The sequence below is a fragment of the Festucalex cinctus genome, chromosome 17, assembly GCF_051991245.1.
Source record: "Festucalex cinctus isolate MCC-2025b chromosome 17, RoL_Fcin_1.0, whole genome shotgun sequence".
In the NCBI taxonomy this organism is placed as follows: Eukaryota; Metazoa; Chordata; class Actinopteri; order Syngnathiformes; family Syngnathidae; genus Festucalex; species Festucalex cinctus.
In genome coordinates this window covers 9,403,501-9,428,309 of record NC_135427.1, presented here as the reverse complement: position 1 = coordinate 9,428,309, position 24,809 = coordinate 9,403,501, and the positions used below count along the sequence as shown (strand labels likewise).

Here is a 24,809-nt window from a genome sequence, read left to right as displayed (position 1 = left end):
CTCAAGCTTTTCCATGGTCTCCTCCCCTCTGAAAAAAAAAAAAAAATCAAGTTGTGTTGTGTTGTTTTTACTATCAGAGCTTAGGATCCTCACTTGTTTTATACATCATGTTGTCTACGGTGGTTGAAAATTAACAGTGTATTTTTATTTTGTATGCTATTTTTGTTTCGATTTTATCACCTTTGTTGGTTTGTTTACACCATACACATATAGTATTTGGGGAGCGCAAAATTACAAAATAAAACAAAAAAAGTTCACTAAATATAATGTGACAAGGTCAAGTATAATTCACAATTGATTCTTTCTCCTGAACAGTGATCGTTAAATTAATGCATTTAAAATAAACCCTAAAAGCTCACATATGAAGTTTAATAGACAAATGTGAAAATAAAGGAAAGTTTTGCTAGAATTATTGTTAATTTTGGTAGTTTTATAAACATAAGAAAACATATAATCAAGTGTAGTTTCAGTTATCTTTCAAATATTCCTGTTTTTATTCCATGAAAATGTGTTTGTTTGTTTGTTTTGTCACCACTGAATTCAACATATTTTTTTTTCGTTATGGGAGAAGGTATTTGGTATTATACAGTATTTGTCTCAACTAATTGTGTTGGTAAATACAAACTATTAAACATGTAACAAAATATTCTGAAGTGCATTTTTGAAGTTCTGCTACACTACTGCATAGTAAAGATATTTTTTCTTACAGTGCATTATGAGTGTTTTTATGTATGTATTTTTAATGAGAGATACACTGTATGTATGTTCCCATTTCCGGAAGTAGTTTTTCCCACTGTCGCTGAAGGCATCATATCGAAAAGGTCCAGACAGTGACGTGGCCAAATAAGGCGTGGCTTGCCCGCAGGTGACCCGAACAGAACAGGTGTGAAATCGGCGACATGTGCCTCCTGAAAAAGCGGTCGGCGAGCTGAGTGCCGTTCCGCGGGCCCGCGTCTGCTCCGCCGCCGCCGTAATGGCCGTAATGGCCGCCAGCTGCGTGGGCAAGTGCGCGCCCGTGTTCGTCCTCGCCATCATTTTTGACCTCGCCGGCCTGGTTGTGCTTGTGGTGGGCATTTTTGGCCATCTCAACGTGGACGGCCGCTTCTACGGAGATTTCCTCATCTACACGGGCTCGCTGGTGATTTTCCTCAGTTTGGTGTGGTGGGTTTTGTGGTACGCCGGCAACGTGCGACTGTACACCGAGCACACGAGCGGATCGCTGGACGTCTCCTTCACGAATTGGGCCAGGAAGCTGTCTGAGAGGCTCTCCAGAAGCGCCGTGAAGAAGTCTCTGGAGAAGAAGAACTTGGGCAAAGAGATGAACGGAGCCGCTCGGGTCACTTGGGAAGTGACGGCAGGTCATGACAACAAGGCCTTCGATGGGGCGACTCGATGCGACTTGGATGCTCAAAACGTGGAGTTGGGGGCGTTGAACAACTCTGACGTGGAGAACAAATCCGAGAAGTCGCTCTGCCTGGATCAGGTTTGGAGAAGGTTTCTATATTGTGATCAATCTGCTCTTTATTATGGCGTTTGGCATGTGGGAAAGGAGAGCCACATGCATGATGTTAAAATGACAAAAGCTCGAGTTCACCTCACCTCTTCTTTTTGTTTCGAGTCATTACTGAAACTTGATTCCTTAACCTACTTCGCATCCCTTTTTAAAAACATGTGTGACCAACAAGCGATTTGTAATTGCGAGTCATAAATATTCAGCAAGCCTCTCGATCGCTCCTCTGGGCTTGTTTGCTGCCACCAATTTAAGTCTCGTCATCATCATCACTGCTTCTGATCAGTCGTAATCATGAAATGGCTGACTTTTATTGTCACTGATTAAATGGCGCTTGTAGCGAAGCGCGTGCGCTCTGGAAAACATTTTGCCCCCAACTGTAAAACCAATTCAATTATTATTATTATTAGTGTCGAAAGTACGGCTCATCGATCCTTGACATTTTAAACATGACCTGACCTGATCATCCGATTAATCACATTTTAGAATTTTGATTAATCACTTAATTTGAAAGGCGTTAACAATTTTTGGCCCTGCCAAATTTAAAGGGATACTTCACTTATTTAGCCCATTCTAGCAATAAAAAGTTGGTATTTTGTCATTATTTTTCAAGACATTTTGCAACTTGCTGTCGACTGAAAATGACATCACAAGGGCTCCGGTAACCAATCACAGCTCAGCTTGTGAACGTCACATGACCAAACCTAGAAAACAGCTGTCAGCAGTCAAAATGAACAGTGTGATTAATCTGCATTAATACACGATTCATTTGCTATTTTTTGTGATTGATGAATTAATTAGTAAACGCTTTACGCCAACTCAATTGATGAGCCAGACTGTTTCTGCTCACCTTGACTGTTCTGTTTTATTTCCGCCAACTCGTAATCAGGTGGAAAGCCAAGACAGCCTTTGGCCCAAAAGGCGCAATTGCATTTTAATGGAGCTCGGCGGTTTTTATTGATCCACGGGATGAATGGTTGTAGGGAGACGGGGGAGAATATACGTAAGGTCTCTTGGCTCATAAGTACACCTTATGCACATTCACATCACACACTAGTTCCAGTTAGTAAATTTGAATGTGCCGTAGCCAACTTCTTATGATCATGAGACGTGTACTGTGTGAAATGGTGCAGTCGGATGAACAAACACCCTGAATGCCGATGTCTCGCTTCCCACAAATGTCTTTTGTTTTGTTTTTGTCTTATTTCTGAAATGTCTGCTTCACTTGGGTGTTCAGTGTGAAGAATTTTCCGGCAGATCTTGACTCAAGACAGATTAAATTACACAATAAAATCATCCGGATCCAGAAAGATGATTTTTTATTTTTTTTTGAGCCATTTGATTTTATTTCATACAACCACTTTAAAAAAAAAAAAAAAAAAAAGTAGAAAAGTGTATGCACACCATTGAGGGAACATTTAACTCTTTTCACAGTTATTTTTTTTTATTTTTTTTTTTCATTTTAGTGTCTGCGCGTTGGAGGATTACGGTGTAAGCTTGCATAAACTGTACATCATTCCGTGCCGAAAGTGCCGCCTCGGTTGTCCGTCACACAAGAGTAAGCAAGCAAGTTCGCTTTTATCCCCGAGATGAAACCTGCAGGAGACGCCACACCCAAATGTAGCAATGACAAGAGATGATCCAAGGGTTATTTAAAGGCTTTTCGACTGCAGAAACCGAGACCGGGATGCTAATTGTTAAACGAAAATACACAATTGTTGTGCTTGCAAATGATCCGCATTGTTCGTATCTGCACGGCCAATCCCAACTGACCAAACGGCTCTTCTTCTTCTTCACAGGTTGGATTCCCATGAACGAGGGATACGTGCTGCTTTTCAAAACGCTTCTAAAGACTGAAAACCTTGAGCGAAAAACCTAGCGTCATTTTTTTTGTATTTATTTTTTTTTAAAAGATTCCTTAATCAGGGACAAGCCCGACTCAAGGCAGACGGGCTGCACACAGAAGAACATCTTTCATATGTAAATAGCAAATTCATATTTTTTTTAATGTGTCGATATTTGTAAAAAGAGAATGTCGAATACTTTTCAAGGAATAAAGTTTGCCAGCGGTTGGACATTTGTTGTTGTGTTTGAAAATGCTCACTGCAAGGTTGATCCTCGATTACTTTGCATTGTTGAAGGAGCCGTTTTCTGGGTATTGCCTTTTGTTGTCGATTCACTTCATACAAAATGCATTTCGGTAATACATAGTCATCTTTTGTAGTAATGTTCCTTTTAAAAAAGCAACAATGTTGGACTGCACACAAAAAAAAAAGTTAGCATTCAGATGGATCTGTGGAAAATAACGTTGACATCAGTTCAGTCTTGCATGTGGACTGAGACGGAGCAAACATTTCCTTAAGTTTTTCCCTTCAAGCTATTTCCAAGAGTTGTAAAGGTCGACCGGAAAAGCGATGACATTTGTTTACGCGCAAAGCATAGTCCACTTCTTTCAAATGGATTACACGCGCGCGCGCACGCCTTATCTCGGCCACTGCCTGTTTTTCTTGGTGGCTGTTTTGTGGCGTCTTCGCTCCGTTCACTTTATGGGGATTTTTTTCTTTTTTTCTTTTAGGTTTTAACAGGAACCCTGAACCTTTTCATCAGCCTGGTGTTTTGGTTCTGGGAAACCTACTGGTGCCAAATTGAAAACTGTTTTCAGGTTACCTGGATTACGGAGCAAAACTGCCTTGTCATGATGATAATGTGAATGAATATTTTGAAAGTCAACCCAAAATTATTCTTTACAATATGTTCTATGCACTTTGACTAGCCTAAACACGGTATTCTGATCACTATTGCGTTTGTGGAGTACAAATTCAGCAGCAAAATCCACCCGTCACGGGGCAGCCATTTTGCCACTTGCTGTCGAGTGAAAATGACTTCACAGTTGCACAGGGTTCAGGTAATGACTAATCTCGGCCCACCTGTTTTCTGAATTTGCTCATGTGACATTTGCAAGGTGAGCTGTGCTTGATTGTTACCTGAGCACTGCGCAACTGTGATGTCATTTTCACTTGCAGGTGACAAAATGGCCGCCCTCTGAGATGGATAAAAACAGGTGGATTTTGCTGTTAATTCATATTCCACAAAGTCAATCGTAATCAGAATACCATGTTTAGACTAGACAAGCATAATTTCCATGGATACATTTGCAATGGATAGTCGGAGGTGGGATGTGAACCCACATTGTGTGCCACTGAGCAGTATCAGAGAGCTGCTAATGATCAGTTGAATGAATGGAAGTGGGCGTGGAACGTGGGACAAAAAGTTCAATGTCAGTCCCATTGAAAATGAATGGGAGAAAAAGTTGATATTTAATATTCAATTGTGTGAATACTATAAGTACTGTGAAATCAGACGATACATTCCCAAGACGGGAAGCAATTTGAAATTGAACGGTGTAAATCACAAGTATTATGTGGGAGTTATTACATGGCAAAAAAAAGTGTGGAGAATAAAAAGCCGAATTTCAGCATTCCCCAACTAGTCGCATCATTATTATTGTAAAGAATTTTTGCTGAGTCGCTCTAATGTCATTGTGAGCTCATTTGCATTTTAGTCTCTTTATATTGATTTTCTGCTCACTATGTAGTCTCGAAGAGTTGTGAAATCTGAGTAATGGACGCTGAAGCCATTCAATAGAAACCAGTCAAACTGGGTTCATTTGTTACTGGATCAAGGAAGGACTGTTCTCATTTTACAAGAATTGACGTCTGTAAGAAGACAAATGTTGTCAGCCATCATAAAGACATAAAAAGCAAAGTCCAAAGTTGAGGCTCTTTTTGGCGCCACACTTCATTGCAAACTTTACATGAAATATGTGCGACAGGTGGTTTCCATTCTAAAGTGGCACACCCTATTGACAGTGTGGCTTATATTTCAACTGAAATCATCTTTCCGTTTAACAGTAACAATGCACCCGATATAAACTTACATGACTTGGTTGGCCATAACACTCGTAAAATGTTTTTATTCTCTTTTTTTTTTGGCACTGTACCAGGGGTCTGAAACCTGCGGCTTTGGAGCCACATGTGGCCCTTTAGTCCCTCTCCTGTGGCTCGCTCTGCATCTCTAAAAGAATATTTTTTAACATATTTATTTGTATATTTTAGATCAAATATTCTTCAAATTAATTAAGGATTTGGAGTTCTCAAAAATGAATAATACAATATTCTAAAAAATGTCAGAGTCCAAATTTAAAGATCATTTGTTTTATTACCTAAAAAAAAAATGATAAAATGTCCAAAAATAAAGAGAAGCAGGAGAAATTTACCATAAACTGTTCATGAAATTGTTAAAATTGTCAGAGAATTGAATAAAAACAAAAGGCCGAAAAGAAAATGTTCAAAAAGTAACCCAAAATGTAGGCAACACATCTTCAAATGTTTTGCGGCTCCAGACACATTTTTGCTTATTTATTTGGCCTCAAATGTCTCTTTTGACAGACAAGTTTGCTAACCCCTGCCCTGTACATAAAGTGCAATGACTCCAAATATAGCTTGTGAGGCCTCGCATGGGTGGGAGCGTTCCGTACATTATTAATTCATCACATTCAAGGATGAATAAGTCAACACGGATGTCACCAACCAACACGCTGGCAGTCGGTTCTCCATGGGTTTCAATTTCCTCCTCACACCTCGCGTGTCGTTCCCGACTGCTGTGTGACCGCGACCGCGGGCAACACGCAACATCCACAAACGCACACTGAACATGACACCGTTTGACTTGACAATGGAAACGATGATTGAATTTGAGGTGGCACGTCTGCAGGCTGGGCCGCTTTTTTTCTTCTCATTTGAATGGAGAAGCAAAGATTGGCAAGAAACAGTCAAGTCAAGCACAAAATGTATCAAGTACTTGATGGCTTTTGCTGTCAAGCCAATTATGAATTAGAATATTACAAATGTTTTTTCCATTTGTTTTTTGTCATTTATATGCCATTTAATGTACATAAACAAAAGGAATAGTTTACGCCTGAAAGAAATCCTTCCACAAGAGCAGTGTAACAAATGAAATCTAGATGAAAGTTCACATCCCCAAAGGTAATCGGATCCATCGTACTGAGCAATTTGCCTCATACGTCATTTTGCTACATCTCAATTCAGCTAAAGGCCCTCGGGAGGATTTAACTCTTGAGTTAAAAATGAGTCGAACGTAAGGCGCTCATTTCACTCCAGACACATATTTAACTCTTTTCGTGAGCAGCATAAATTGTGCACAGCGCATCATGACTCAGCATGAGGCTCGCCATTGTTCTCGTCTGTTATTGTATTTACCGCCTTAACGTAGTTGAATTGTAAAGTTGAATTGAGCGCGTATCACTGCGAGGAGGCGGGTTAGACCCAATGTTTGTCATTTTGCAGGCGGAGCAGCGTGGACCTTTTAGGGTCTTGGGTTTGATACCCTAAACAAGCTATTACTTTTTTTAAAACTCAGAATTACATTTAGGCGGCGCGGTGGGTGACCGGTTAGCACGTCCGCCTCCCACTTCTGAGGATTCGGGTTGGAGTCCAGGCTCCGGCCTTCCTGGGTGGAGTTTGCATGTTCTCCCCGTGCCCGCGTGGGTCTTCTCCAGTCTCCTCCCACATTCCAAAGACATGCATGGCAGGTTAATTGAGCACTCCCAATTGTCCCTCGGTGTGCTTGTGAGTGTGCCCTGCGATTGCCTTGCAACCGGTCCAGGGTGCACCCCGCCTACTGCCCAAAAGCCAGCTGGGATAGGCTCCAGCGACCCTTGTACGGAATAAGCGGTCAAGAAAATGGATGGATGGATAATTACATTTATTCGTATAGATTTAGAATAACCCGAATCCATCCATCCATTTTCTGATCCATGGACTGCAGCATCACTTGGCTCTTTGTTGCGAGCGATTATTTCTTAAATGTGGAGAAATTATGAGCAAAAAAAAAGAAGAAAAAAAAAAAAGTCTCATTTGAATGTTCTCCATGTTATGGCCATACAAGCAACCCCAACCTATGATATAATTCCCCAGAATTGTCTAAAAAGCAACACAATACATTCATTTATCATTATTTGTTAATAATAATTAGATGTATGCTTATATTTTAATATTCAATTTTAGAGAGTGTGTGTGTGAAGCAGATGTTTTCAATCTAGTGTAGTCTTGATTTTCGCCAGCAGAGGGCACTATAACTGAAGCTTCAGGAACTGAACCCCTTTTATTATTTTATTATTTTATTTTATTTTATTTTATTTTATTTTATTTTATTTTATTTTATTTTATTTTATTTTATTTTATTTTATTTCAACTAATTTGGTCCAAGTTACGATGCTTGTTTCACAAAAGCTTCATTTGGCCAAGATGATCTGAAGTCAGGGTCTGCATTGCCGTTCTGGTTTTATCTGTGACTGACAAATTGAATTTGAAATCCAAAGTCATTGTGTCAACAATGGATTTGGTGAAAAAACAAAAACAAACGTGCTATTAGCTGCTGAAAGTGAAGGGAAAATATAATTTCGGTATAATTTTCCGTAGTGAAAAGAACAAATCAGTTTATCAAGAAATATGAAGTCGACACTTGATTTGCTTTATTGGGCCACATAAAATGATGCGACATGGCGTGTCCAGTAAATATAGGAATATTTTTAAGCAGTTGTGACTTAACCAATATCACATCACACAGATTTTGTAGAAATCTAGGTCATTTCACAAACATTTTCTTTCAACTGGAGGTACAGTACAGTGCATCAAACAAATACAGCAGGCTATCCATATTCTTTCGTGATATCTGTGTTCTCGGGGCATTTTTGCAGAAACAAAAAAATGAAGCACTGCATGTCTGCATCAAAACGAAAGCCTAAACTCATAAAAAGCTACAAAAAATGCGTGAAAACTGCAATAGAGTGCTGGAGATACATCTGATTGGCTCCTCAGATGTTATTGCATGACCAAGAAAGACCAGCAGGGGGAGCAGCTCTACCATAACATTTTACTCCAGCTATGGTTTTTCAGTAGTGCTGAAATTACTGTTGTTTTATTGCTTCAAATTAATTTCTCGATTATAAAATGTCTAGGTGTTCCCTATTCAATAATAATAATAATAATAATAATAATAATGTACGTTGATTTCTCTACCTTTTGAAACGCTACATTCATACTTTTATTCATGTATGTATGTGTGTATTTATTTATTTATTTATTTATTTATTTATTTATTTTACGCTACATATATTCGTCCTGAATGATTTCGGATATGTCTGACGTCATCAACTGTGAACACGTGTGACATCATGGTTTCTGTGTTTTCACGTTGCGACACGAGTCAATCAAGAAGAAGAAAAAAAACAAAAAAGACACAACGAGTGAGGAGTATCGATATTAGTGTTTTCAAAAAAAAAAAAAAAAGGCACAAGCTTAACGGACGAGCCAGGCACACAGAAGACAAAGGCAAGAAGCCATTTACAATCCCCTCCATCCACGCCACCGCAGTGCCGAGTCTTCCACCCATCCATTCATCTGCGTGTCAGTCTGCGGCGCAACCTACCACACTTTGCAATCGTCGCTATTTTTTATTTTTTTTTAAATGGTTGCAATTGGTAAACACGACAGCAATGCCAATCCAGGCTCGCTTTTCATTGGCTGAATACTACGTCAGTCAGGGCACTTCCGCCCGTATGTCCGCTTTTGATTGGACCAAGAGCTTTTTTTTCTTTTTTTTTTCCCCTCTCTCCTTCGCGGCGGAGGGTCGGACTCCGAGCCGCCGTAACCCCGGTCTGGCACGTTCCTTGCTATCTGAACGTTGTGAAATTGGGCCCATTCTTTCACCCAAAATTCAAGCAACCTCATCACCTCACCGCATCTACCTAAACGTTTTTGCCTCAAACACTATTCCAATTATAGCTACCAGATACCTCAGAAAATGGCGGTGGTAAGCGGCATGTCGGGGTCGGCAGTAGTAGCCCGGCTGGAGGGCCGAGAATTCGAGTATTTGATGAAGAAAAGGTCGGTGACCATTGGCAGGAACTCCTCGCAGGGCTCCGTGGACGTTAGCATGGGACACTCCAGCTTCATTTCCCGGCGGCACCTCGAGATTTTCACGGCGAGCGAAGATGGTACTGGCACGGGGGAATTCTACCTTCGATGCCTTGGTAAAAATGGGGTGTTTGTGGATGGGGTGTTCCAGAGAAGAGGGGCTCCACCTCTGCAGCTTCCACGAATGTAAGATTATTGAATGAACGCGCTTGATTCTTCGACATGTTGTGCGTTACGCTGTCCTGTGTTGTGTTGTTGTTTTGTTGTCCGGCAGCGGTGTTGCACGTGCTGTGTGGAGGAACGCTCAGGGTTTGTATTGCGATAACGTCACACCAAACCTACATGCCTGATATGCAAGTGTGGATTATGTTTATACTTGTAACCTATTAAATGACTCTTCAAGAGTCTCGTTTGGATCGTTTTTAAATATTGTCCTATTCGGCGTGAATATTTTCACTAAAAACTCAACACTCGCATACAGATAACCTCAGGATTAGCACGCTTGCGTGTTCATTTACCCTCTTCTCATTTTTTAGGGCACAGTTTCACATAACTGTCATTTATTTTTCATTTAACTGTGGCTTGTTTGTTGTATGCCGACTGAAGAATATGGCGTTGTGTTATTCAAATGTCCTCGAATCAAAGTGAAACCGATGACAGGCCTAGCTTCTTCTGGAATTTTCGTTAAAGTGGGTCAATTTTGCATGGGGTATCGCCCAAGCTACATGCTAGCCACATGCGTAAGCTACTAAGCAACATTCGCGTGTTGCCAAAACATTCACGTATGGCAACAGTGTGTAAGCTGACAAAATGGCGATTCCGTTTTGCCGTATTCTTGAAGCTAACCATTTTTTATGTGTCATGTCGGTCAATTGGTGTCTAATATGCTAGGCCAGTGTTTAGTAGTTAAATCCAGATTGTTGTTGTAAGCTAATGTGACGGTCGAACTTTGCCTCATGTTTCCACGCCTCAGTCGTGTGTGCAGACCAAAACAACCAGTAGCCTGTGCCAACTCAAAACTTCCCTTGTATTGTATTTTCACTTAGTGTTTTTCATGGTAACAAGCTCAGCTTAGTAGAAGCCCTAAAGTGTAGGGAAGATGTATTCATCATCATTCATCTAGTAGTAGGAATATTAATTCCAATGTAATTTGTTTTCAGATGTTGCTTCCGATTCCCCAGCACAAGTATAAAAATCACATTCACTGCACTGTTAAGTGACAAAAAGGAGCAAAGGAACATCCCCGAATCACCCGTCAAGTCAGTACAACCTCAAATTTCCCCACTTACGATCAACATTCCGGACAATATTGCCCACCTTATGAGCCCGCTGCCTTCACCTACAGGCACCATAAGGTCAGTGGTGCTTTCATTGCTTTTGTGACTCGATTTGCTGTAAGCAGAAAACATAGGCTAAGATTTTATTTTTATTTTTTACCAATTAAATAGTGCTGCAAACTCCTGCCCATCAAGTCCAAGGGGGGCTGGACTGTCCAGCTATAGGAGCGGCCGGGTCCTGGCCTCAGACCTTATAGCAGATAACTCCCAGTCCGAAAATGACAAGGAGGCTTCAGGTGAAGACAGCCCAAAGGTGAGTTAGAAGATGCACAATTCCACTAGATGTGAATTTGTATTTGTACATTAAAGGCTGTAAACTTCAGAGAACCTTTTAATGTGCTTGGTTACTCATTGAAGTCTAAAAATTGCCCAACGCGCTTTTCAGGGTAGACTTTGGAATACGGAACGCGATTGAACTTTTGTGCGTGTGAACAGTTGTTTTTAGCTCTCTTCACTTTTTCTCTCACACCTCATGTTCTCTACAGGATGACTCCAAACCAGCGTATTCATACGCACAACTGATAGTCCAAGCCATCACCATGGCCCCTGATAAACAATTGACACTGAATGGAATATACACCCACATCACAAAGAATTACCCCTACTACAGAACAGCTGATAAGGGCTGGCAGGTCAGTGTCACTCTCACTTTATTGGGAATGTTATAACACTGTTTTGTGTTCTTCTATAAAACATCGTAGTCCTGAAAAATAATTGTAATCAAATCTTATACTCTAAAATTATATACAGTAGAGCAAGCATATGCTTTATTTTATTTTATTTTATTTTATTTTATTTTATTTTATTTTATTTTATTTTATTTTATTTTATTTTATTTTATTTTATTTTATTTTATTTTATTTTAAGGCAACCAAAAATGTTTTGGGTGATACAAGTAATTAAATCATCTTTATGTTCAATTATTCTACTACCTCACATAAATGTGGCTTTATTTTCCACACATCCAATTCAACATTTATCAATAAATTGTTCAATTCTAGTCTCAATCTTTTTATTTTCATATAAAAATGGAAATGCTAACAACTATTCTGCTCTGTGGCAACTATCTCATGGTCATGTCATACAAATGGTGGCAACTTTCACAGCACGGCGTCCCAAGATCAATGAGTGCCATGTGGAAAGGGTTCAGTCTTTTTGTGTGTGTTTTCTTAACTCATTCACTCGCCGCCATTTTCACAGAAACAATCCCCTTCACTCCCAGCTGTTTTACTGGATTTGGACTGATTTTGCAAGGTCCACAGAATATTGTGTTTTATTGCTATCAAAACATGGAACCTACCAAAAGAAAGATTAAAGTCTCTTCTTTCATTCTTTCATCAGGGAAAAAAAAAAAAAAGTATATTTCTACATGTTTCCTTTTTGCAGCAATTAGCATTAGAATATAGATAAGTTTCATCATTATTCATAAATCTAATAAAATTGTGAGTATTTGAGCTTTTTTTCTAACATAGCCCTGGTTGATCTCTTATACTCTGCTGCCACCTGCTGGCCATTTATGTAATAACTATCATTTATTCAACCATTCTTTCCAGTTGAGAGGCTGCATCAAAGTATTCTCTATGCTCTAACATAAAAAAAAAAAAAAACTTGAAAAAAAACGTATAAATACGTCTTTGGGACACTTAAAACATTTAAAATAGAACATATTTATACGTCTTTGGGAACAAATAAGTTAAACTGTGGGTCTGTTCACCAGGATCTTTTTTGGAGACTGTACTATAGTAATAATATTCCTGTCACGTTTGTGTGTAGAACTCCATCCGCCACAACCTGTCCTTGAACCGCTACTTCATCAAAGTAGCACGCTCTCAGGAGGAGCCCGGGAAAGGATCCTTCTGGAGGATTGACCCCGCTTCTGAAGGCAAACTCGTCGAACAAGCCTTCAGGAAACGTAGGCCAAGGGGAGTGCCTTGCTTTAGGACCCCCGTAGGACCCCTTTCCTCCAGGTACATTCCCAATCTGAACGTTTGCAGTCGTTTACTCGACCGCGTTCATGAATGGAAAATTTGTACTCCCGTTTAACAGGAGCGCTCCCGCTTCTCCCAATCACACTGGGGCGCTGTCGGCTCACTCCAGTGGCGTGCAGACCCCAGATAGTCTCTCCAGGGAAGGGTCCCCGGTCTCCATGGAAACAGAGCCGGCCCCCACACCGACTGCCACCATCCAGCCCAAACTTGCTGTCATCCAAGAGGCTCGCTTTGCACAGAATCCCACTGGTAACAGGGAAAAAAAAAAAAAAAAAAAAGTATTATGACAGCCATTAAAATGTATCAATGTGGCGTAGGCTTTAGTGTTATTCAGGAACAAGCAGATATTTTATGCCTTAACAGGATACCTTAATTATATTATTTTAAGCCACTGTAACATTATGCACAGTTTGAACATTATTCAATATTGGGAAACGTATAATCATAAATAATGATTGATTTAAAATTCATTTGCATAAAATTGAGCAGTTGAATAAACATTTTTTTTTTTTTTTTTTTACGAATCTGAACGTAGCATTTTGGGGGCAGCCATTTTGCTACTTGCAGTCAACTGAAAATAGCGTAACAGTTGCTCAGGTAACGGCCAATCACAGCTCACTTGTCTTCTAAGTTTGATCATGCGACATTCTCAAGCTGAGCTGTGATGTCATTTTCAGTTGACAGCAAGTGGCAACATGGCCGCCCTCAGAGGTGTGATTTTGCTGCTAAACTCAAATTGGTGGGGGCGCATAATAAAAATGCCGCTCAAAATACTGTGCATTTAAACCATCCAAGGTATAACATAAAAACAAAACCCGGAGCCTCCCCACAACATCCCCATGAGCAGACGCACAACCTGAGGGACTATGGTTAAAAATGACATGGCGAGGCACAGAGAAACCATGTGAGGAAAAATACCCAAAATATCTACTAAGAGAGATAAAGAAAAAAACGTCTGTTTAATTGTATTTCAGGTTTCAAATGTTGATGTCATGGTGTTGTATATTTTTATGTTTTGACCTGGTTCTAGTTGACTGAATATAGCGCGTTGGATTGCAGCCAAGTAGTCCTGTGCATGCAAGATGACACGACTCCCCAACCGCGTCCCCCCAACAGGTTCTGCGCTCACGAACCAGCCGGTGTTGATCGCCGTGCAGCGGCAGATGCCTCAGACCACCGTGAAGCCCGTGACCTACGCCGTGGCCGCGCCGGCCATCGTGACCACCACGGTTAGCCCCGCCCCCGTCATGCAGACGGTGCACGTCGTCCACCAGATCCCCACCGTCACCATGACGACGGTCGGCGCGCAGCCCAAGCCGGACTCTCAGGAGAATGGCGGGGGAGAGCACCAAGACGTCAAAGGTTTGCGCTCGGTCCCGTTTTTTAGTGTCAGGTGACTGATGATGATGATGACGATGATGATGATGTGGTGTCCGTTCATGAATAGTGAAAGTGGAGCCGCTGCCATCCATCACAAGCTCGTCTATAGGCGGAGTCGGCCGCATCATCCAGAGCTCTCAAGCCGCTCCGCTGACTACAGTAACCATCATGCAACAGGCTCCGCTCGGCCAGCACCAGCTGCCCATCAAGGCCATCACGCAAAATGGCACTCACCTGGTCCCCATTAGTTCGGCTGCCACAGGTAATACGCCCACCCACCCCCACACTCACACGTTTTTACTTAAAAAAAAAAAAAACAACTTGGCCGATTTTCAACTGTAAACAGGCAAGAATTGTCATGTGTATTAACCATACTTAATTTTGTGATACTGTAGTACAATGGTTTGAGAGACGTAGTTACGCATAGCGTTTACTAGTGAACAAAATCCAGAAAGCTTAGTTGGCTTAAGATGTTTTGTTTTTTTTGTGATACTTGACTCATTGAACAATATTCAGCAGTGAAAAGTTAATATTTTGTCCAGAATGAATTTGATAACGTCATTATTTTTCACGTGCAGTTATCTGCTTGCTGTCGAGTAGGTAATGGCCAATCATGTCTCACCTGTTTTCTGGGTTTGGTCAGCAAACTGAGCCATGATTGGTCAGCTCGTGACCTACTTTCTCAGCACAGGTGATGTCATCATCAGTCGACAGCAAGTGGAAATATTACTTTTTAAAGGTATTAATTGTACATGAAAAATAATGAAGTCACCACTTTAATTCTAAACAAAAGATGAACTTTTTGCTTTGGCTCAATCCCTTTAAACTGAATCCTAAAAACGTCAAAGTCCTTTTAAAAAAAATGGAAATAGAAAGTGTTTCGCAAAGCAGCTATGAAATGTTTGTGTAACACTTAAGTGATGATTTAACCAGTTACTTCCTCCGCAAAATTTTATTTGGAACTTAATGTTTGTAGAGTTTTTTTATCATGTCCTTGATAGAAGACTTGATGTTCCATAATTGATCAATATCGTATTGAAGTGAAGCGAATTGAATTGAAAAAATTGAAATTGAATCGATTGATGAGATGAGAATCATTACCCAGTCCTACAGTAGGGCTGCACGATATTGGGAGAATATGCGATATAGTTGCTGAATATAGTGATATTAATTTAACATGTACCTAAAGAAATGACTTTTTTTATTATCTAATGAAAGAATTACATTTTTTTTTTCATGCGGCAAAATAATCAAACTCAATGTATTCTTAATTAATTGTAATTACCTCTCGATAATGTTCAACTATTGGATGGCGGCGTACATGTTCGTTACAGTACACTGTGTTCCAACTATGTTTTGCATTTGCATTATTAGGGTTGGAACTAGGGGCGTGGAAACCAAAGAAAAAGAGGGTGAGGAGGGGATTTTTTTTTTTTTTTCCCAGAGTGCCGTAGTGAATTGTACCAGTCAGTTCCTCTCCTCGCGACCTTTGAACTGAATGTCTGTTCTTCTTTTTTGTCATGTTTAACTCATTTGCTCCCAATAACGTGTAAATACGTTTTTTTAATGTTTTAGGTGTCCCAAAGACGTATTTATGTTTTTTGTTTGTTTGTTGTTTTTTGTTTTTTACATGCTAGAGCATACAGAAGGCTTTGATGCAGCCTCTCAACTGCAAAGAACAGTTGCAGAAATGGTAGTTATTACACAAACGGCCAGCAGGTGGCAGCAGAGCAAAGGAGATCAACCAGAGCCGTGTAGAAAAAAAGCTAAATTACTTCAAATTTAGAATAGATTTGTGAAACTGATGAAACTTAGCTCTCTTCTAATGCTAATTGCTGCAAAACGGAAACAGATAGAAACATACTTTTTTTTTCCTGATGAAAGAAGAGACTTTAATCTTTCTTTTGATAGGTTCCATGTGATAGTTTCCATGCTTTTATAGCAATCGAACACAATATTCTGTGGGCCTTGCAAAATCAGTCAAAATCCAGTAAAACAGCCGGGAGCGAATGGGATCGTTTCTGTGAAAATGGCTGGGAGAGAAAAGAGTTAGTAAATGTCAAACAGCTCAACCTGACAGTCTGCATAAAATTCCATATCAAACTGTTTGCACGTCTTTGCGATACGCGTATTGCATAAGCCAATATCGATATGACCTGACCTACATTTGAAAGGCAATTGATCATTCCTATCGAATGAAACTCAGGAAAGTTTTTCCCCTCCTCAGCAGCTGTCGCAAACCCGCTCCACCTTCTGGCCACCCACGCTTCAGCCTCGGCGTCGCTGCCCACCAAGAGGCCGAACGGCGAGCTTCAGGAGGCGCCCGTTTCCAAGAGGGCGAAGACGCAGGACGGCGGCGGCGGCGGCGAGGTGCCGGCTGCAAACGGCAATAGCAGCAATGGCACCGCCGCCGCTGATAGTGCCGGAGAAGCGGAGGTCACTGAAGCGGTGAGCAACCAGTAGCCCCTCCCCCCATACTTCCCCCATCCTCTCCATAATGCATCCTGAGCCCCGCCCACATTGAGCCACACGCTGTCCACACACTCTGACCTCTTCACCTGTACCGGTCATCTACGGCAAAGTGCCAAAAAGAGAAGAGATTACAAGAGTGAATGTTCCAATTTCGCCCCAAACGTGGAATAAAAACCCCCCAGCATTGCCGGCTTATGAGCGGGAACCCCCTCTTGAAGCACAGGAAGCGAGAATCCCAAATTCCAGCTGACGTTTTGGGACTCAAACGCAGCAACGGCCTCACCTTGTGGCCACTTGCAAATCCGACACGCAGCCAAGCCAATATCAGCCACCAAGGAAGGGAAGCGCGTGTACGTGTGGACGTTCCCGTGTTCGGCAGCTAGCTTCCCTCCATCCACTCGTCAGTAGATCTATATGCAGTATTCCGTTGTGCAAATGTGTCTTTGGAACGCTTCATTTGGACCAGTGAGTGATGAACAGTTAAAATATCACCTGATATTTTCATGATTTTTCTTTTGTTTTGTATGTGAACTTTGTTCAGTGAAATGAATGTAGGTTTTGTTTTGTTCTGTTTTATAAGAAAACACTATCGAATACAATACGGTGGATTCTCTACTGCTCGTTCTTGCAAATGACATTTTTGTTTTTCCACCACTGTACATGGACAAACTTTTTTTCATATTTTACAAATGTCCATTCATGAGATGATTTAAAAAAAAGTATATTCCCATGCGTATTTGACGATATGCTTCATTGAGCTTGCATGTTAACAGATCTAGAGATATATTGTACTGATTATCTGAATATGGAACTGAAGAACGTTTAAGACTGAAATATGCTTCTTGATTCTGCCCAGTGCTGCACTTAGCCCTCTTTTTAATTGTTTTTTCCCCTGTTTCATTTTTATATATATATTTTTTTTAACCAATTTCGCTGTTTTCCCTCCAAGTGTTTCCCTTTTCGTGTAGAGGTTGTGGCAGTCTCAATGCTGTTCTTGTTGAATCATATTGTATTCTCTGTTACAAAAGGAGAGGAAAGTGACTAGACTTTATTTAAACCACCGCCTCTGAGTTTGTATTTCTTTAAGTAAAAATCTCTGGCTATTCCGCATTCACAATATCTGACCATTTTTTTTCCTTGATACTTGATCTCAGCTCAAAAACTTTTGGGTTGAGTGGTATGAAGTAAGAGACATTCCATGTGGTTTGATGAGCCATTTCCAGGAAGCCGTGTGACAACATCTACTTCCTCATTCTTTACAATATGTACATATATGTGTATATATATATATATATATATATATATATATATATATATATATATATAGATATATATATAGATATATATATATATTAGGGGTGTTAAAAAAAACTCGATTCGGCGATATATCGCGATACTACATCGCGCAATTCTCGAATCGATTCAATAATCGGCAGAATCAATTTTTTTTTTTTTTTTTTTTTTTTTTTTTTTTTTTTTTTTTTTTTTTTTTTAGGATTCACACCTTGAGCATGGAAGAATGTTATATGAACGGAACATTAAGCCTTAATATTTTATTTTAATGCTGTACAAACATGAAACAGATTACAACCTCTATAAGACTGAAATTTCAGATAAATAAATAATACATTTTCATATAAATCTTACACTCTACAAGCTTACTGATGAGTATTTTTTAAATTTGAATGAAAAAAAATCGCAACAATCGACTTATAAATTCGTATCGGGATTAATCGGTATCGAATCGAATCGTGACCTGTGAATCGTGATACGAATCGAATCGTCAGGTACTAGGCAATTCACACCCCTAATATATATATATATATATATATATATATATATATATATATAAACGACCATGTATAGTAAGGCTTTTTTTTTTAACAAAAAATGACCATGTATAGTAAGGCTTTTTTTTTTTTACAAAAAAACGACCATGTATAGTAAGGCTTTTTTTTTCTAACAAAAAACGACCATGTATAGTAAGGCTTTTTTTTTTCTAACAAAAAATGACCATGTATAGTAAGGCTTTTTTTTTCCAAGAAAAAATGACCATGTATAGTAAGGCTTTTTTTTCTAACAAAAAAAAACGACCATGTATAGTAAGACTTTTTTTTTTCTAACAAAAAAATGACCATGTATAGTAAGGCTTTTTTTTTTTCTAACAAAAAATGACCGTGTATAGTAAGGCTTTTTTTTTTTTAACAAAAAATGACCATGTATAGTAAGGCTTTTTTTTTTTTAACAAAAAAACGACCATGTATAGTAAGGCTTTTTTTTCTAACAAAAAAAACCGACCATGTATAGTAAGACTTTTTTTTTTTTCTAACAAAAAAATGACCATGTATAGTAAGGCTTTTTTTTTCTAACAAAAAATGACCATGTATAGTAAGGCTTTTTTTTTTCTAACAAAAAAACGACCATGTATAGTAAGGTGGGGTTTTTTCTAACAAAAAATGACCATGTATAGTAAGGCTTTTTTTTTTTCTAACAAAAAAATTACCATGTATAGTAAGGCTTTTTTTTCTAACAAAAAATGACCATGTATAGTAAGGCTTTTTTTTTTCTAACAAAAAAACGATCATGTATAGTAAGACTTTTTTTTTTTTTTTCCTAACAAAAAATGACCATGTATAGTTAGGCTTTTTTTTTCTAACAAAAAATGACCATGTATAGTAAGGCTTTTTTTTTTTCTAACAAAAAAACGATCATGTATAGTAAGACTTTTTTTTTTTTTTCTAACAAAAAAATTACCATGTATAGTAAGGCTTTTTTTTCTAACAAAAAAATGACCATGTATAGTAAGGTTTTTTTTTTTTTCTAACAAAAAATGACCATGTATAGTTAGGCTTTTTTTTTCTAACAAAAAATGACCATGTATAGTAAGGCTTTTTTTTTTTTTAACAAAAAAAACGACCATGTATAGTAAGGCTTTTTTTTTCTAACAAAAAATGACCATGTATAGTAAGGCTTTTTTTTTCTAACAAAAAATGACCATGTATAGTAAGGCTTTTTTTTCCAACAAAAAATGACCATGTATAGTAAGGCTTTTTTTTCTAACAAAAAAAAACGAACATGTATAGTAAGACTTTTTTTTCTGACAAAAAAATGACCATGTATAGTAAGGCTTTTTTTTTTCTAACAAAAAATGACCATGTATAGTAAGGCTTTTTTTTTTCTAACAAAAAAACGACCATGTATAGTAAGGCTTTTTTTTTTCTAACAAAAAATGACCATGTATAGTAAGGTTTTTTTTTTTTCTAACAAAAAAACGACCATGTATAGTAAGGTGGGGTTTTTTCTAACAAAAAATGACCATGTATAGTAAGGCTTTTTTTTTTTCTAACAAAAAAATTACCATGTATAGTAAGGCTTTTTTTTCTAACAAAAAATGACCATGTATAGTAAGGCTTTTTTTTTTCTAACAAAAAAACGATCATGTATAGTAAGACTTTTTTTTTTTTTTTCCTAACAAAAAATGACCATGTATAGTTAGGCTTTTTTTTTCTAACAAAAAATGACCATGTATAGTAAGGCTTTTTTTTTTTCTAACAAAAAAACGATCATGTATAGTAAGACTTTTTTTTTTTTTTTCTAACAAAAAAATTACCATGTATAGTAAGGCTTTTTTTTCTAACAAAAAAATGACCATGTATAGTAAGGTTTTTTTTTTTTTCTAACAAAAAATGACCATGTATAGTTAGGCTTTTTTTTTCTAACAAAAAATGACCATGTATATATAGTAAGGCTTTTTTTTTTTTTAACAAAAAAAACGACCATGTATAGTAAGGCTTTTTTTTTCTAACAAAAAATGACCATGTATAGTAAGGCTTTTTTTTTTCTAACAAAAAATGACCATGTATAGTAAGGCTTTTTTTTCCAACAAAAAATGACCATGTATAGTAAGGCTTTTTTTTCTAACAAAAAAAAACGACCATGTATAGTAAGACTTTTTTTTTCTGACAAAAAAATGACCATGTATAGTAAGGCTTTTTTTTTTCTAACAAAAAATGACCATGTATAGTAAGGCTTTTTTTTTTCTAACAAAAAAACGACCATGTATAGTAAGGCTTTTTTTTTCTAACAAAAAATGACCATGTATAGTAAGGTTTTTTTTTTTTCTAACAAAAAATGACCATGTATAGTTAGGCTTTTTTTTTTCTAACAAAAAAACAACCATGTATAGTAAGGCTTTTTTTTTTTCTAACAAAAAAATGACCATGTATAGTAAGGCTTTTTTTTCTAACAAAAAATGACCATGTATAGTAAGGCTTTTTTTTTTTTCTAACAAAAAAACGACCATGTATAGTAAGGCTTTTTTTTCTAACAAAAAAATGACCATGTATAGTAAGGCTTTTTTTTTCTAACAAAAAAACGGCCATGTATATAGTAAGGCTTTTTTTTTTTCTAAGAAAAGATGACCATGTATAATAAGGCTTTTTTTTTTCTCACAAAAAATGACCATGTATAGTAAGGCTTTTTTTTTTTCTAAGAAAAAATGACCATGTATAGTAAGGCTTTTTTTTTTCTAACAAAAAAACGATCATGTATAGTAAGACTTTTTTTTTTTTTTTTCTAACAAAAAAATTACCATGTATAGTAAGGCTTTTTTTTTCTAACAAAAAAATGACCATGTATAGTAAGGTTTTTTTTTTTTCTAACAAAAAATGACCATGTATAGTTAGGCTTTTTTTTTCTAACAAAAAATGACCATGTATAGTAAGGCTTTTTTTTTTTTAACAAAAAAACGACCATGTATAGTAAGGCTTTTTTTTTCTAACAAAAAATGACCATGTATAGTAAGGCTTTTTTTTTTCTAACAAAAAATGACCATGTATAGTAAGGCTTTTTTTTCCCAACAAAAAATGACCATGTATAGTAAGGCTTTTTTTTCTAACAAAAAAAAACGACCATGTATAGTAAGACTTTTTTTTCTGACAAAAAAATGACCATGTATAGTAAGGCTTTTTTTTTTCTAACAAAAAAACGACCATGTATAGTAAGGTGGGGGTTTTTCTAACAAAAAATGACCATGTATAGTAAGGTTTGTTTTTTTTCTAACAAAAAATGACCATGTATAGTTAGGCTTTTTTTTTTCTAACAAAAAAACAACCATGTATAGTAAGGCTTTTTTTTTTCTAACAAAAAAATGACCATGTATAGTAAGGCTTTTTTTTCTAACAAAAAATGACCATGTATAGTAAGGCTTTTTTTTTTTCTAACAAAAAAACGACCATGTATAGTAAGGCTTTTTTTTCTAACAAAAAAATGACCATGTATAGTAAGGTGTTTTTTTTTCTAACAAAAAATGACCATGTATAGTAAGGCTTTTTTTTTCTAACAAAAAAACGGCCATGTATATAGTAAGGCTTTTTTTTTTTTCTAAGAAAAAATGACCATGTATAATAAGGCTTTTTTTTTTTCTCACAAAAAATGACCATGTATAGTAAGGCTTTTTTTTTTCTAAGAAAAAATGACCATGTATAGTAAGGCTTTTTTTTTTTCTCACAAAAAATGACCATGTATAGTAAGGCTTTTTTTTTTTTCTAACAAAAAAAATGACCATGTATAGTAAGGCTTTTTTTTTCTAACAAAAAATGACCATGTATAGTAAGGCTTTTTTTTTTCTAACAAAAAAAATGACCATGTATAGTAAGGCTTTTTTTTCCGACAAAAAAACGACCATGTATAGTAAGGCTTTTTTTTCTGACAAAAAAACGACCATGTATAGTAAGGCTTTTTTTTCCGACAAAAAAATGACCATGTATAGTAAGGCTTTTTTTTTTCTAACAAAAAATGACCATGTATAATAAGGCTTTTTTTTTTTCTAACAAAAAAACGACCATGTATAGTAAGGCTTTTTTTTTTCTAACAAAAAATGACCATGTATAGTAAGGTTTTTTTTTTTTCTAACAAAAAATGACCATGTATAGTTAGGCTTTTTTTTTTCTAACAAAAAAACAACCATGTATAGTAAGGCTTTTTTTTTTCTAACAAAAAAATGACCATGTATAGTAAGGCTTTTTTTTCTAACAAAAAATGACCATGTATAGTAAGGCTTTTTTTTTTTTCTAACAAAAAAACGACCATGTATAGTAAGGCTTTTTTTTCTAACAAAAAAATGACCATGTATAGTAAGGTGTTTTTTTTTTCTAACAAAAAATGACCATGTATAGTAAGGCTTTTTTTTTTTTCTAACAAAAAAACGACCATGTATAGTAAGGCTTTTTTTTCTAACAAAAAAATGACCATGTATAGTAAGGTGTTTTTTTTTTCTAACAAAAAATGACCATGTATAGTAAGGCTTTTTTTTTCTAACAAAAAAACGGCCATGTATATAGTAAGGCTTTTTTTTTTTCTAAGAAAAGATGACCATGTATAATAAGGCTTTTTTTTTTTCTCACAAAAAATGACCATGTATAGTAAGGCTTTTTTTTTTTCTAACAAAAAAACGATCATGTATAGTAAGACTTTTTTTTTTTTTTTTCTAACAAAAAAATTACCATGTATAGTAAGGCTTTTTTTTTCTAACAAAAAAATGACCATGTATAGTAAGGTTTTTTTTTTTTCTAACAAAAAATGACCATGTATAGTTAGGCTTTTTTTTTCTAACAAAAAATGACCATGTATAGTAAGGCTTTTTTTTTTTTAACAAAAAAACGACCATGTATAGTAAGGCTTTTTTTTTCTAAAAAAAAATGACCATGTATAGTAAGGCTTTTTTTTTTCTAACAAAAAATGACCATGTATAGTAAGGCTTTTTTTTCCAACAAAAAATGACCATGTATAGTAAGGCTTTTTTTTCTAACAAAAAAAAACGACCATGTATAGTAAGACTTTTTTTTCTGACAAAAAAATGACCATGTATAGTAAGGCTTTTTTTTTTCTAACAAAAAATGACCATGTATAGTAAGGCTTTTTTTTTTCTAACAAAAAAACGACCATGTATAGTAAGGTGGGGGTTTTTCTAACAAAAAATGACCATGTATAGTAAGGTTTGTTTTTTTTCTAACAAAAAATGACCATGTATAGTTAGGCTTTTTTTTTTCTAACAAAAAAACAACCATGTATAGTAAGGCTTTTTTTTTTCTAACAAAAAAATGACCATGTATAGTAAGGCTTTTTTTTCTAACAAAAAAGACCATGTATAGTAAGGCTTTTTTTTTTTCTAACAAAAAAACGACCATGTATAGTAAGGCTTTTTTTTCTAACAAAAAAATGACCATGTATAGTAAGGTGTTTTTTTTTCTAACAAAAAATGACCATGTATAGTAAGGCTTTTTTTTTCTAACAAAAAAACGGCCATGTATATAGTAAGGCTTTTTTTTTTTTCTAAGAAAAAATGACCATGTATAATAAGGCTTTTTTTTTTTCTCACAAAAAATGACCATGTATAGTAAGGCTTTTTTTTTTTTCTAAGAAAAAATGACCATGTATAGTAAGGCTTTTTTTTTTTCTCACAAAAAATGACCATGTATAGTAAGGCTTTTTTTTTTCTAACAAAAAAAATGACCATGTATAGTAAGGCTTTTTTTTTCTAACAAAAAAAATGACCATGTATAGTAAGGCTTTTTTTTCCGACAAAAAAACGACCATGTATAGTAAGGCTTTTTTTTTCTAACAAAAAAACGGCCATGTATATAGTAAGGCTTTTTTTTTTTTCTAAGAAAAAAATGACCATGTATAATAAGGCTTTTTTTTTTTCTCACAAAAAATGACCATGTATAGTAAGGCTTTTTTTTTTCTAAGAAAAAATGACCATGTATAGTAAGGCTTTTTTTTTTTCTCACAAAAAATGACCATGTATAGTAAGGCTTTTTTTTTTCTAACAAAAAAAATGACCATGTATAGTAAGGCTTTTTTTTCTAACAAAAAATGACCATGTATAGTAAGGCTTTTTTTTTTCTAACAAAAAAAATGACCATGTATAGTAAGGCTTTTTTTTCCGACAAAAAAACGACCATGTATAGTAAGGCTTTTTTTTTTCTAACAAAAAAACGACCATGTATAGTAAGGCTTTTTTTTTCTAACAAAAAAACGACCATGTATAGTAAGGCTTTTTTTTTTCTAACAAAAAAATGACCATGTATAGTAAGGCTTTTTTTTCCGACAAAAAAACGACCAT

The 24,809-nt window shown here is 36.4% G+C and overlaps 2 protein-coding genes across 3 annotated transcripts; both read left to right on the top strand.

Moving 5' to 3' along the window:
* The first annotated feature begins 858 nt into the window (after positions 1-858).
* On the top strand, positions 859-3,585 carry LOC144005131 (transmembrane protein 238-like). Its single transcript, XM_077503083.1, has 2 exons — positions 859-1,483; positions 3,310-3,585. The coding sequence occupies exons 1-2, from the start codon at positions 974-976 to the stop codon at positions 3,322-3,324; spliced, it is 525 nt and encodes a 174-aa protein (XP_077359209.1). The 5' UTR covers positions 859-973; the 3' UTR covers positions 3,325-3,585.
* A 5,589-nt stretch (positions 3,586-9,174) lies between these two features.
* On the top strand, positions 9,175-17,801 carry foxk2a (forkhead box K2a). 2 transcript variants are annotated; one of them, XM_077502917.1, is made up of 9 exons: positions 9,175-9,693; positions 10,668-10,862; positions 10,956-11,097; positions 11,330-11,476; positions 12,618-12,811; positions 12,891-13,081; positions 13,949-14,194; positions 14,280-14,474; positions 16,443-17,801. In XM_077502917.1, exons 1-9 carry the CDS (start codon positions 9,395-9,397, stop codon positions 16,673-16,675), a joined length of 1,842 nt encoding a protein of 613 aa, XP_077359043.1. In that variant the 5' UTR covers positions 9,175-9,394; the 3' UTR covers positions 16,676-17,801. The 2 variants fall into 2 exon arrangements, with proteins under 2 accessions (XP_077359043.1, XP_077359042.1); XM_077502916.1 differs by having other exon boundaries at positions 16,440-17,801.
* The last annotated feature ends 7,008 nt before the right edge of the window (positions 17,802-24,809 follow it).

Excerpts from the sequence above, each read along its gene's own strand:
- foxk2a (XM_077502916.1), top strand. The coding sequence starts at position 9,395 with ATGGCGGTGGTAAGCGGCATGTCGGGGTCGGCAGTAGTAGCCCGGCTG. Across the intron at positions 13,082-13,948 it reads CTTTGCACAGAATCCCACTG|GTTCTGCGCTCACGAACCAG; the intron begins GTAACAGGGAAA and ends TCCCCCCAACAG. Across the intron at positions 14,475-16,439 it reads CATTAGTTCGGCTGCCACAG|CAGCTGTCGCAAACCCGCTC; the intron begins GTAATACGCCCA and ends TCCCCTCCTCAG.
- LOC144005131 (XM_077503083.1), top strand. The coding sequence starts at position 974 with ATGGCCGTAATGGCCGCCAGCTGCGTGGGCAAGTGCGCGCCCGTGTTC.